Source organism: Schistocerca gregaria, chromosome 6 (genome assembly GCF_023897955.1).
Source record: "Schistocerca gregaria isolate iqSchGreg1 chromosome 6, iqSchGreg1.2, whole genome shotgun sequence".
NCBI lineage: Eukaryota > Metazoa > Arthropoda > Insecta > Orthoptera > Acrididae > Schistocerca > Schistocerca gregaria.
Genome location: NC_064925.1, coordinates 358,586,928 through 358,600,852, shown reverse-complemented (window position 1 = coordinate 358,600,852; position 13,925 = coordinate 358,586,928). Strand labels below are relative to the sequence as shown.

Below are 13,925 nucleotides of genomic sequence, written 5' to 3'. Positions count from 1 at the left end.
TGATAAGGAGAAGGGACAGGTTGATGGGACATCTGCTAAGACATGAGGGAATGACTTCCATGGTACTAGAGGGAGCTGTACAGGGCTAAAACTGTAGAGGAAGACAGAGATTGGAATACGTCAAGCAAATAATTGAGGACGTAGGTTGCAAGTGCTACTCTGAGATGAAGAGGTTAGCACAGGAAAGGAATTCGTGGCGGGCCGCATCAAACCAGTCAGTAGACTGATCACAAAAAAAGGGTTGTCAGACGAGGCTTCTGGACACGGGCTACTATCATAGTTTTTTTCTCATGATACCGTCTATAGCCTCTCAAAGTTCACCCCAACATTTCTGGAAAGCCCTGTGTTTCTTATGGAGGAGGAGGAGATTAGTGTTTAATGTCCCGTCGACAACGAGGTCATTAGAGACCGAGTGTAAGCTCGGGTGACGGAAGGATGGGGAAGGAAGTCGGCCGTGCCCTTTCAAAGGAACCATCCCGGCATTTGCCTGAAGCGATTTACGGAAATCACGGAAAACCTAAAGCAGGATGGCCGGAGACGGGATTGAACCGTCGTCCTCCCGAATGCGAGTCCAGTGTGCGAACCACTGCGCCACCTCGCTCGGTGTGTTTCTTATGAAATAGGCATTTCCTTATGCAGTGTTGCTACAGAGGGTAGTCCTCTATACGAGGTTTATTGCATCTAGTGGACGCACTGTGTTTAATCCTGCCTAGTCGTGAAATATGGGGTGTCTGGGAAACCTGCTACCTCGGATCGCTAGACAACAATTGAAACAAATCGTATTAATGAGTTTTATTATGAAAAGTAAATGACAATACTTAACTTTGAGAAATACGTAGATGTATCGCAAGCGATGGGTGACATGAAAAATAAACAAGTCTCTTCAGTATTTACAATTTATAATACAAGTAAAGTAATAGAACTGATGCTTCTATCCAGGCAGCTGGTCTTGACGCTTCTCCTCGACGGGCCGCGACCAGTCGGACGTGGCCGTTATGTTCTCTTCGCTCATAGGCAATTGCTGTATTGTTGTAGTCTTGGAGAGGGATCGGTCAGTGTGCACTTAGCTGCCCTCTTCTCACAGCCATCTCAGCTGTGTCGTTCCCGAGTGGCGTCCCGGCGATTAACTTCACGTCGCAACACACTGACCAACGAGCCAGATGTAGCTGTGACGTTTTGCGCTAGAGAATAACATCCCACATGATCGTAGCAAGGTCGTGATATCAGTCTCTTTAAGAGTCGGCCTTATTTCCATTCCAACTCCTTTTAAACTCCAAATGAGAATAGATGTGCGATTAGGTCGCTCACAATGAAACTAATGGGCAATAATGACTATTGTTTAAAGGAATTGCAAAATGAAATGGCTGTTAGTTTTAGTTAAGAAAGCATGACCCCATGACCCACCCTCACAGCTTCATTTTCGTCAGTAACCTCTCCTCTGACACCCTAGTTTTACAGAAACTCTCCTGCGCTACTTACTGGACTACAAAAAGGGAGATTACGGATTCAAGTCTCGGCCCGGCACACGACGACTACTAGTGGCCTCGCCGTTTCAGAGGTTCTGCCATGTACCTCTTCTCCAGCAGTTTAATTCTGCGTATTGATTGCAGATTACGCGAGCTTACCACTTACTCTGTTGTGCCGGCAGCGCCGTCGGGTAGCGTCGGCAGCCGCCGGGTGCCGATGGCCGGCAACTCGACCACGGAGGCGCAGCTGCGGTCGCGGCGCAAGGCCGCCAAGATGCTGGTCGCCGTCGTCGCCATGTTCGCCATCTGCTACCTGCCCGTCCACCTGCTCAACATACTGAGGTGGGTGCGAGGCGCGCACCACAACAGAATGTGGTTCCTCTCATGCGTTTGTCAGACAATTACAGAATGTCCTCAGTATGTTCAGTTGGTGCCTTCTAAGTATTTACAGAAAAAAAGAAGAAAAAGGAACATAAGTCTTGGAAATTTATACCTTCTTAGATGTGTTCCTTCCAATTCTAGAAAAAAAATTCTGCGCTGTGAGGTTGGTACCTGACGATAAAATTCGGTGACTACGCATTGTTTGACGTAAGGGAACAACAGGAAGCCGTTACGCAATAAATCTAGTGAGTTTGAGCACTGAGACGTTAATTCGGTGTTTTCTGCAACAAATAATAAATTTTTGTTTCACATTGTATGTTACTTCAGACACGCATGCGCGGCTGAAGGAACAGACCTTGCAAAATAAAAATAACTATTACAAAATAACTAAAACATTACAAAATAACTATTAGAAGCCTAGGCGGGTAAAACGAAGACCTCGTAATCTCATTCTCCCTAGTGCGGGAATGTATTGTTGTGAGCACTGAGAGACGTAGTCATTGTGGGATATGGGGGTCGTGGTCGTTTTGGGACCATACATGGATGGCAGATATGGTTAAGACAATCGCCCGGGATAATCGGAAAAACCGGATTCGAGTCCCGGTTCGGCACGGATTTCCATATGTCAGAAAACGGTTGTATACACCTGATATGGTTGATGTCAAAGTCTTGAAATAATTAATTGTTTGACCTGCTGCGAAACAATCCCATTTGTCTTGATGATGTATGATGCGATGTTTTCAGTATGGTTTCATGATTCTGTCATTGACTTGTTGGCAAGAAACTGTTGAATACCACTCACTATTAATTGTCCCTAGATTCTCTTGAGCAAAAATCTCATCGTGTACAGTCTAACTAAATAAACAATCACTTTCTTGAAAGTGCTTAGCCGACGAACTACTTTCATTCCTTCGGTTCATGTAGATCTGTATCTACATACACATTCTGTAAGCCTGGGAGCTAAGTTGTACCACTACTGCCCATTTCCTTTCCCAGTCGCAAATGGAGCTAGGAAAATCGACTGTCTACGTAGCTCCTCACGTCCTCTAATTTCTCTTATCGTGGTTTTGTGGTCCTCACGTCAAATGTATGTTGTCAGTAGAATCGTTTGCAGTAAACTTCAAACGCCGGTGCTCTGAAGTTTGTCATTACTGTTTCTCGTAAAGGACGTCGTTTACTCTCCAGGTATTCCCATTACATGTCACGAAGCATTTTTGTACGACTCGCATGTTGATCGAAGGTACGTGTAAGAAATCTAGCAGGACAACTGTGAACTGCTTCGACGTCTTCTCCGCCTTCCTATGAACCCATCTGATGGGGATCCCTAACAGTCGTATTCAAAAACGGCTCGACATAGTGCTCGATACCCTGTATCTCTTACAGATGAACGTTACCTCCCTACAATTTTCCCAACAAACCGAAGTCGACCTTTCGTCTTCTCTATCCTACAACTACACACCTGACTACTGTTTAGTTTCCTGCTCTTACAAATACATCCAAATTTCATCTCTTGTTGCTATGCTGTATACAGACTGCCTGCCCATTGGACAAATTGTGAGCATTTTCTTACAAACACACAAAAAATTTAGTCAAATCTTCTATGAAATGATAAGACTGAAAGCAAGAAACGAAACAAACTAGAGAAACAGCGATGTGATTTTGAATCGTTCTCGAAATCCTGTGAATAAAATGGAGCGATGACTGAGAAAGTGCGTTCTGTTTCCTGATACCTGAAAAATTTTCTATTGCAAAAGTTTTTAGATTGCAAAATTATTGGAACATTTTGCAACTTTGGGTGTAGATGATGGAAAAATGCCAAGGCCACACAACACCTGAATCCACGGTCGAAGCAGGCCAGGATGGGCGAGCGGTTCTAGGCGCTACAGTCTGCAACCGCGCGACCGCTACGGTCGCAGGTTCGAATCCTGCATCGGGCGTGGATGTGTGTGTTGTCCTTAGGTTGGTTGGGTTTAAGTAATTCTAAGTTCTAGGGTGATGCTGAGGGAATTAGATTAGGAAATGAGACACTATAAGTAGTAAAAGTGTTTTGCTATTTAGGAAGTAAAATAACTGATGATGGTCGAAGTAGAGAGGATATAAAATGTAAACTGGCAATGGCAAGGAAAGCGTTTCTGAAGAAAAGAAATTTGTTAACATCGAATATAGATTTATGTATGAGGAAGTCGTTACTGAAAGTATTTGTATGGAGTGTAGCCGTGTATGGAAGTGAAACATGGACGATAATTAGTTTGGACAAGAAGAGAATAGAAGCTTTCAAAATGTGGTGCTACAGAAGAATGCTGAAGATAAGGTGGATAGATCACGTAACTAATGAGGAGGTATTGAATAGGATTGGGGAGAAGAGAAGTTTGTGGCACAACTTGACTAGAAGAAGGGATCGGTTGGCAGGACATGTTTTGAGGCATCAAGGGATCACAAATTTAGCATTGGAGGGCAGCCTGGAGGGTAAAAATCGTAGAGGGAGACCAAGAGATGAATACACTAAGCAGATTCAGAAGGATGTTGGTTGCGGTAGGTACTGGGAAATGAAGAAGCTTGCACAGGATAGAGTAGCATGGAGAGCTGCATCAAACCAGTCTCAGGACTGAAGACAACAACAACAAGTTCTAGGGGACTGATGACCTCAGAAGTTAAGTCCCATAGTGCTCACAGCCATTTCGAGGTGAGTAACTTACCGATCCTCTTCAATCATCCATGGTTTTGAGAACATCAGCCGACTTTGATGGACCTTCAGGAAACTAAAAGTTCTTAGCAGATTGAAACTGTGTGTCGGGCCGAGACTCGAACTCGTACGCTCTGGCTTTCACGGGCAAGTGCTCTGTCGTCTGAGCTACGATGCACGACTCACGCATCGTCCTCACAGCTGTACGTCGTCTCCTACCTTCCAAACTTCCGAGTTAGAGTTTCGGTCCGGCACACAGTGTTTATTCTGCCACGAAGTTTCATATCAGTGCACACTCCGCTGCAGAGTGAAATTTTCATTCTGGAAATTTCAGGAAACTCGTCGCTACAAAATTCTCCAAAACAGTTGTAAACAGTCTTTTCAGAAAGATTTCTTTACCAAAATTTGTATCAAGCGAATCGAGACATTGTTGTTTAGTTAGGTTTTTACGAGAATAAAGCAAAAGATCATCATTCAAAGAAAATATGATTTGGCCTATTCACGAGTTGCATTTATTTTAACAGTAAAAATTGACGAAACAGCGCCATCTAGAGTATAGGGAGTTCGTTGGGCCGTATTCATTTTTGATGGATGTAGCATATTTCAGAAATGAATAAGGCGCACAAATTGCGATGAAGCACTTCAATCGCTTGGTCTTAGTAACTAAGCTTGTAAAATTCTAAAAATGGCAGTAAACGCACAATTTCAAAACCAGAAGGTGTTAATGTCTTTTGTTAAATGTCATGATCTTTCCCTCCACTTGAATTAATCGACGACACCTGTTTCAAGCACTACAGGGAAGAAAATATTGCTAAATATCACCGGCCGGAGTGGCCGAGTGGTTCTAGGCGCTACAGTCTGGAACATCGCGACCGCTACGGTCGCAGGTTCGAATCCTGCCTCGGATATGGTTGTTTGTGATGTCCTTAGGTTAGTTAGGTTTAAGTAGTTCTAATATAAGTCCCGTAGTGCTCAGAGCCATTTGGACCATTGCAAAATATCAACTGCTTTCCTCTGCAATAAACTCATTCTATGTGGACCAAGTTCACATTTTTGCGGAATTACACTGACTATACTATCCACTTCAACGATGCAAAAAAATATTTCAATGTCGCAAAAAAAAAGAATGCGGCTCAGAGGCTTTACACATATTCGCCCCTGACCATTGTGACCGAGCGGTTCTAGGCGCTTCAGTTTGGAACCGCGCGACTGCTACGGTCGCAGGTTCGAATCCTGCCTCGGGCACGGATGTGTGTGATGTCCTTAGGTTAGTTAGGTTTAATTAGTACTAAGTTCTAGGGGACTGATGACCTCAGATGTTAAGTCCCATAGTGCTCAGAGTCATTTGAACCATATTCGCCAATAAGAAACTATACCTCTGTGGAGCACAAGTTTCAGTAGACTAATGTACCAAAGACTGTACCACTGTTCTTTTTAGGCAGATAATACGAGCTGACTTATTGCGCTCTGTAACTACACTGCAACAGTAATTTCGAGTGTAAGCAATGCATACTAAGTGCAGAGTTTAACAGTGCAATGGCTTCCAGTTCTGTGTGATTCTGACCTAAACCGGCTGGTACTGTCACCTACATTGTTCATTTTACTTGTGCTTGTAATCCCTTCTACCAGTAATCGCTTCGAAAACTTCTATTTAGTGGTGTTAAAAGTATCTATTTTAACACTGCCGTAGATGAAGGAATTTAGGTAAATCTTAGAACATCTTGAGCAGCAATGTTCACAAATTTACCAAGTAAGAAACGCTTTTTGTTCAGGTAGGAAATGGTTTAAAAATAAGGTCTGCGCAGTCTGAACCCTCTCTATCTTTACGTCTAATAAGAATGCGTTGCAGTTTCTCTACGAGGTATCACACGTTGTGTTCCTATAGCTGTGCAAATCATTAGTTGAAATTAAATTTAAAAAAAAATTTGCTCTGAGCACTATGGGACTCAACATCTTAGGACATAAGTCCTCTAGAACTGAGAACTACTTAAACCTAACTAACCTAAGGACATCACACACACACCCATGCCCGAGGCAGGATTCGAAACTGCGACCGTAGCAGCCCCGCGGTTCCGGACTGAAATGAAATTTAACATATAAAGGTATGGTGCTGCTGAAAACACAAAACTATTAACAAGTGAAAGATGTGTTCATCCTCCAACGGAGGAGTATTTATAACAAGGAGGCCAGGGGAGACTATTTGTCCTTGCCTTATTCCAACGAGCATTGGAAGTCATATACACAAATGGTCATAACACTACAAGTACTTTGAATGTTACAACTGGTGTTATTCTGCTCAACTAAAAATTCTTAGTTTCAACGAATTAAATTTTTTTGAACCCGATAACGAGAAATCACTAACTCACCGCGTCACCTAATCCACTATACTACGAACTGTATTTTTTTTTACACTGGAGCACATATCTCTTAGTAGCAATTCCTTTCCAAGGCGGCACCCCTTACCATAAAATCATAGAACTTCAATTGTGCACTTCTGTTGATACGCAATAAGGGTTGAAAAACTCGATTACTGTATGAAGTGCTATTAGAGATTCAAATGGTTCAAATGGCTCTAAGCACTATGGGACTTAACATCTGTGGTCATCAGTCCCCTAGACTTAGAACTACGTAAACCTAACGAACCTAAGGACATCACACACATCCTTGCCCGAGGCAGGAGTCGAACCTGTGACCGTAGCAGCCGCGTGGTTCTGGACTGAAGCGCCTAGATCCGCTCGGCCACAACGGCTGGCTGCTATTAGAGACTTCTATTGTTTAATATCAGACGTAACTTACTTACTTAACTAGCTTACTTCACGCGATCAAGCCCAATGGACCGCGCCCTGGTTTAAGAGATTGCCTCCACTTCAGCCTGTCTTCGGTTCCTTTCTACCATCCTTCCAGCAGCCCCACTCTCTGAAGTTCTTCGAAGACGCAGACGAGTTCTACGTCTTCCTACGGGCCTTCTGGCGGGCGGCTTAGTGTTGAGTACAGTTTTCGGCCTTCGGTTGTCCTGCATTGGAGCAACATGCCCTGCCCACTGGAGTCGTCGTGTCTTCATTATGGCCACGATGTTCGACTCTTTGTAAATATCTTGCAGCTCTGTATTGTAACGAAACCTCCATTTTTCACTCTCATTATCGTAAACTGGTCCAAATACCTTCCGAAGGACTTTCTTTTCAAATATCATCAGTCTGTTCATATCTTGCTTGGTTGTACTCCAGGTGGCACATCCATTTAGTACTACTGGCTGTAGGAGTGTTTTGTAGATGTTTATTTTTAAATGCCTTGGCTAACTTCTGGTTTTGAGGAGAGTATTAAGGCAATGGTAACAGCGATTACCTGCCTCTACTCTTGTCTTTACTTCCATTTTACTGGATGGTTCATCTCTGAATACTGGGCCCAGATATTAGAACTGCCTGACTTGACGATAAGAACCTTCAGTTCTCTGTAAGGGTGGAAGTGATTCTTGAGTTTCATAATGTCTACGGTGTAGAACTATGTATTTCGTCTTGTCACCATTGATTTGAAGTCCAATTTTCTCGCGTTTGTTTCCAGAATGTCAGCCATTTCCCATAATTCGTCTTGCGAGATAGTAGCACTATTTCATCGGTATATCCGAGGTACTTGATGTTCACATCCCCGGTGTGGACCCCTGTGAGTTCATTAGATGATATCTCTCGCATTTCCTTTTCTAATGCGAGAACGAAAAGAACAGGTGATAGTCCATCACCCTGCCGTACCCCAGTTTTTATTTTGAATGTTTGATGCACCTTATTTCCAGTATAGAAGTGAATTTTCTAGGATAATTCTCTGTCGTCAAGAACGTAACTCCTAAACCACAGACTTGCCGAACAAATCCTATGTTGCGGACAAGGTTCAGTTATACTTCTAGCAGGAAGAATACCAGCCTTGAGCGGTCTAGAAAGTGACTACAGATCGTGCCTCAAAGACGAGGTGGCTGAGCGCCGAAGTACCCAACGTATGTACCAGTGAACCTCATTGATTTTCCGTATTGAGTTTAGGACCTCCAGGGTGTCACTAGTAGTTCTCAGATTCTCCGACGGCAAACTAAACAACACAAATCATTAACTGTCACAATTAGCTGTATTCTTCTCTCAAGTTTACTGAAACTAAGGAGCTCACATGATGGAGACTACGTGGAAAAATATGAATGGACAAGATATGTTGAAATATTTTGTCACCAAATCATGACTTTTAACAAAAAATGTTTTCTGAGAAGAAATGTGACCCATTACTTATTGAGCGGTACCATCGCAGAATTTGGTGACAAAAGACATCAACATATCTTTTCCATGACCTATTTTTCCACGTAGTCTCCATCACGTTCTATGGCTGTATCCTAACGTTGTGAAAGAGCATGTATTCCCTGCTGGTAAAAGCTCTTTTCCTGTAGGCGTAGCCATGTTTTCACTGCATACTGACACTCCCGTCATCTTCAAAGTATGTTCCTCGTAGAGAATCTTTAAGCGGCCCAAAGAAATGGAAGTCCGTGAGTGCCAGGTCTGGAATGGAGGGTGGACGGTTCAGCATATCTGGAGCACTGGTTGTGACAGGACGTCCCGAGCGTGGCTAATCTTGGAGCTCTGTTTCTGTATTTCCTAAGGCTGTAACTTTCTCTACCCATCGCCCAACTGTATCCTATCAACTGCAGCATCGCCATACACTGCACAAAAACGTTTGTGGATGTTCACCACGGTTTCCTTTTCTGCACACAAGAATTCAATAGGAGCACGCTGCCTGTAACGTGAGTCGTATGAAGACGCAATTTTGACGCTGTACTACGGCTTTGCAATCTGCCAGAGCGCTTCGAAACTGCACCGGCACACAGAACTAACATCAAATGTGGAGCACCAACGAGGACTCTTGTCTATGTATATGAATGGCTTACAAAAAATTCGGAAAATTACTTATTGAACGACCCTCGGTTTTGCAGCAGTTATCGTGCTACGGTATCATGTGATCCATTTTTCCTATGTCAGATGTTCGCTTACGATTTAGATTTGCAAACTTCATTTGCTTTTTTGTGCTCTGGAGTAACTGTATTTTAACACTACACTGTTGCAGTACTTAATGTGACACCGATTTGGACCTAATTATTCCTCAGAATCCTGGTTCCTAAACTTGGTAAGTGTGGCAGAAGTTAATGAAGAAAGAAAAGGTTTCCCACAAAGTAACGTACGACAGACATTGTAATTTCCTTTTAAATAACCTCCTTTCAGTCCAAAACTTGAAGTTTCCAACCCATGTTATGTGTTGCGCACGAATTGTTCAGAAAGGTTTTATCAAAATCACAAGTAAATACTTAGTGAACTGGTTAATATGATTTAGTACCAGCATTAAAAGTCCGTTGACCCTCACTGAGTGGCCAAATATTTCTCGGATGGGATTTTATATGCAACTGTTTTCTGAGAAAACAAAAATGATTTGTGAACATTTGTTTTGCTGTCTGTGTAATGGGGCTGTAACGACATCCGTTTCATCGTCATTATTTTGTAATGGCACTAAAACATGTTCAGTGCGTGTGACCAATGGTATAGCGCCTATTTATCCATGTAAATAACGGTCAGTATATCTTAGAACAGCAGAAGCAACATTACAGCAAGCTGATAATTTAACTAAAGGTAACAAACAGAACCTGTGAAGTGCCTGTCATTCCAGTTGCTTGTTAGCAGATTGTGGTTTTATTAATTGCTTCTTCTTGAGAGTAGCATGAAGCGACATATCAGGGCAGATGTTCTTCGTCACACATCAGTGCATAGTGTGTGCTATCTTGCAGAGCAGGATGATATAGGTGGATCTTAATCAGACTTGGTCATAAGAAGCAACCCACCATCTTTACTTAGCTACGCAGCGTTAGATTAAATGTGCAATCACTAATGACATTCAAAATAGATGAACCGTGTACCACCGCGACATTCTCTGACCGCCCATACCATTCTGATCACACAGTTGTTGGTAAGATCTACTTGTGATGATTAGAATAAAATTACTGATTCTATGTCAACCAACCCAACACTTACCTAAAAAATCGCGCAGTATTTTGCTTACGGTATCTCTGACGCAAACACTTCCTTAACATCTCAAGTGTACTTTCCTTCCTCAGTATCTCATGGTACATCACGTATGTCTTGGCTTCAGCCGCAAGGCGTGAATTGGCCATCCGCAGAGAAATTTCATGCGACCAATTACAGATTCTGGGTGTAGCCAATACCTCCTCTGTTGTTTTGCCGGACAAGAGTGTGGTGAGGTTAGTTATTGAAGAATACTTGAAAAGTGGGGCATTGCTACTAGCGAGTTGCTGGCCGGTGGGGCCGAGTGGTTCTAGGAGCTTCAGTCTGAAACCACGCGATCAAAAATGGCTCTGAGCATGGGACTTAACTTCTGAGGTCATCAGTCATAACTACTTAAACCTAATTAACCTAAGGACATCACACACATCCATGCCCGAGGCAGGATTCCGAACCAGCGACCGTAGCGGTTGCGCGGTCCCAGACTGTAGCTCCTAGAACCGCTCGGTCACACCGACCGGCCCGCCCGATCGCTACGGTCGCAAGTTCGAATCCTGCCTCGGTCATGGATGTGTTTGCTGTCCTTAGGTTAGTTAGATTTAAGTAGTTATAAGTTCTAGAGGACTTATGACCTCTGATGTTAAGTCCCATAGTGCTCAGAGTCATTTGAACCATTTGAGCTACTAGCGAGTTAAATGCGCTCGAACCAGGACTGTGAATATCGCGTGACCCGTGAAAATTGTAACTGTGATACCAGTTCCTCACGTCCAAGGTACCAAATACGTTTCTTTACAATTGCCCCTGAAGTCTGATAAATCATCAGGCTCAGCTGGTTACACAACAAATACTTGTGACGTAACACGTCCATCAATACGCCAAAATTTGCCATATCACAAAGAAAGAAAAATGTTTTTTGCACTCGACACATTGCGGTTCCTGCTGTTTAGCATGGACGCTTTAGAGGCAGGTCACTGCGTCCGAATTCCAGGCGCCGGGGTCTGAGTCCTCCGAGACAAATCCTCTGATGACGGCGTCCAACTGCACACTTTTGACAACAGTTTACAGAGGGCTCAAACGGAGATATCTCTGCATGAAGTAGCAGTTGGAGAGACCTGTGGAATGAGTGACTAGTAAAACATTATGAAATTTCAATTATTTATTAACCATTTATACAGATGTCTTGTTTCACATCGGCCTGTAGCTGCGTGTTGAATTATCACTGACGACTGCCGAGTCAGCTCTTCGTCCACAGGCCCAGGCAAAGAGTGAGTGACCTCGTGAAACGGTACGCTGCCGGCGCGACTGTGGTCTAGCACGAATGTCTCGTACTAGCTGCAGGAGTATGCTCGATCCCACTCGAATTCTATAGTGACCCTTCATGACCCATCCGCGATGAGGTGTTGTCGGGTCGTGTGGTCAGTCGATCTCCCTACTAATGGCCAGCTACGTTTCGGCACCCAAAAGCGCCATTTTGACCCGGAACGTGGACCACACATTACCCAGCTGCCGGTTTCCTCGCTGAAGTCCGGTGCTGCAACTTCTGCATCAGCAGTGGTGTATGGCGAACAGTATGAAGTCCATCAGGCGAAGACCATCTTGTCCGGAACACCTGGCTTGGTTATAGACTGTTCTGGAGTACGAAGGACAAAGATTCGCTACAGTATCGTAATCATGGAACTGAGTGCTATTACTATGAACGCCATTGATCCCAATGATCAACTCACTGAGAGCTGGAGGGCTCGAGTATTTTAAAGGAGTTAAAAGCTATGACACGATGCTCGGCTGGTAAATACCGCATATGTTCTTATTCTGCTGCATTCGCTTAACAGGCTTGCTGTGTCGGTTCTCTGATACTGGTTCTTATGAAACAAGTACAGTTTCTTTCGACATCTCCTAAGAACTAATGAGTATGCGTGTCACGTTTCCGTTGATTTTCTGTCCCATGCTTTCTGCTGAGCTAGTCCTCTCTCTCTTCGTCGCGGTGGTGTAATGTGCTGAGGCCTGACCCACTTGCGACGTACCGCTTATTTCCTGGTTCTGTCTGTGCCGCTGGCGTGACCGCACTTTGCTCGTATTAATATGAATGAGTCTTAACAGTATTTTCTGATTTTCAACCCCTTACTATTCTGTGCCATAACAATACGATACCGTGTCGTAATTCTCAACGAGCCAGCTGCTTACGATAAAACAAAAATGCCTTAATAATCACCCTATTGGTTATTTTTTTTTTAATAGTGCACACAGTAGTAATGCTCCCAACTTCTGAACCTTGTTTGTTGAATGCAAATGTCGCACGACGCTTAAATGGTCACACTTGCTTCACATACATCAGGGCTTCCCGAATGTGCAAGATCACTTATGCCTGAACAAGCTTCCTCGAAGAAGAACATCTTTTCCAGACGTGTTTTGTCCAAAAGCACTATCCACACGCACAGTACAAATATCCAGAGCGGCATGTCGGAAATGTTATACCTTTTTCGACTTCATGCTGTATTTTATCACACTTGAACAACGTGCATAAGTTTCACGCATGCAAAATCCAAAGCGTTACTGCAAGCTAAATAAGGGAACTCCAAATAAGAAAATGACTGTTGATAAAACATGAAGCTTACCTCCAGATCACGAGCCGATACGTCTCCAGAACAGCTTGACAGCTTGAGAAGACTGACACAGCTTCCTCCATACACCTCTGCATCCTACAGTGTTGCCAGACCGTGCATATGGCTCACATTCTTAGAGATGGACAGAAATATTGGCCACATTAAGTGAATGGACTATTTCCTACCATTTTTAATGTCACAATTGCTGCGATCGCATAGTTGGTGCAGCAAGTGGAGGAGAGTGCTTGTGTAATCAAGCCTTACGTATTTATAAAAAAAAGTCACCCGAATCTCTTTACATACCATCAGCGACAGGGTAGAACAGGTCTGGAAAATCGGTATGCCTACACATGAAAGGAGGAGCCGAGGGGGCGGGGGGTCAGGTGAGGAGTTAAGTCTGGTACTAGGCTAGTCAGTCAGTATCCGCACAGCTCCTGCCACTCTCTCCCGGGTAGTTTTTTGGAGGACAGTTCTGAGAACCCTCTGGTTGATGTGTTGTGGACTACTGCACTCAGTCTTCAAAATGTACAGTAAACAATCTCTCTCTCTCTCTCTCTCGCTCTCTCTCTCTCTCTCTCTCTCTCTCTCTCTCTCTCTCTCTCACACACACACACACACACACACACACACACACACACACACACACAGACACAGACGCAGACGCAGAGAAAGTGGGACCTGCGAACCGGTATGGCATACAACACTGGAATGTTACGGAGATGCTCTGGGAACTCAAATGGGAAGCCCTGGAGAGGAGGCGACA

General features: G+C 43.8%; 1 protein-coding gene across 1 annotated transcript in view; it reads left to right on the top strand.

Annotated features, from left to right (window-relative positions):
* Positions 1 to 13,925, top strand: part of LOC126278519 (orexin/Hypocretin receptor type 1-like) — a 1,135,944-nt gene that overhangs the window by 1,091,153 nt on the left and 30,866 nt on the right. Inside the window, exon 5 of the mRNA XM_049978684.1 lies at positions 1,649 to 1,808. Within this exon, the coding sequence (XP_049834641.1) occupies positions 1,649 to 1,808 (160 nt within the window). The remainder of the gene's footprint in view (positions 1 to 1,648; positions 1,809 to 13,925) is intronic.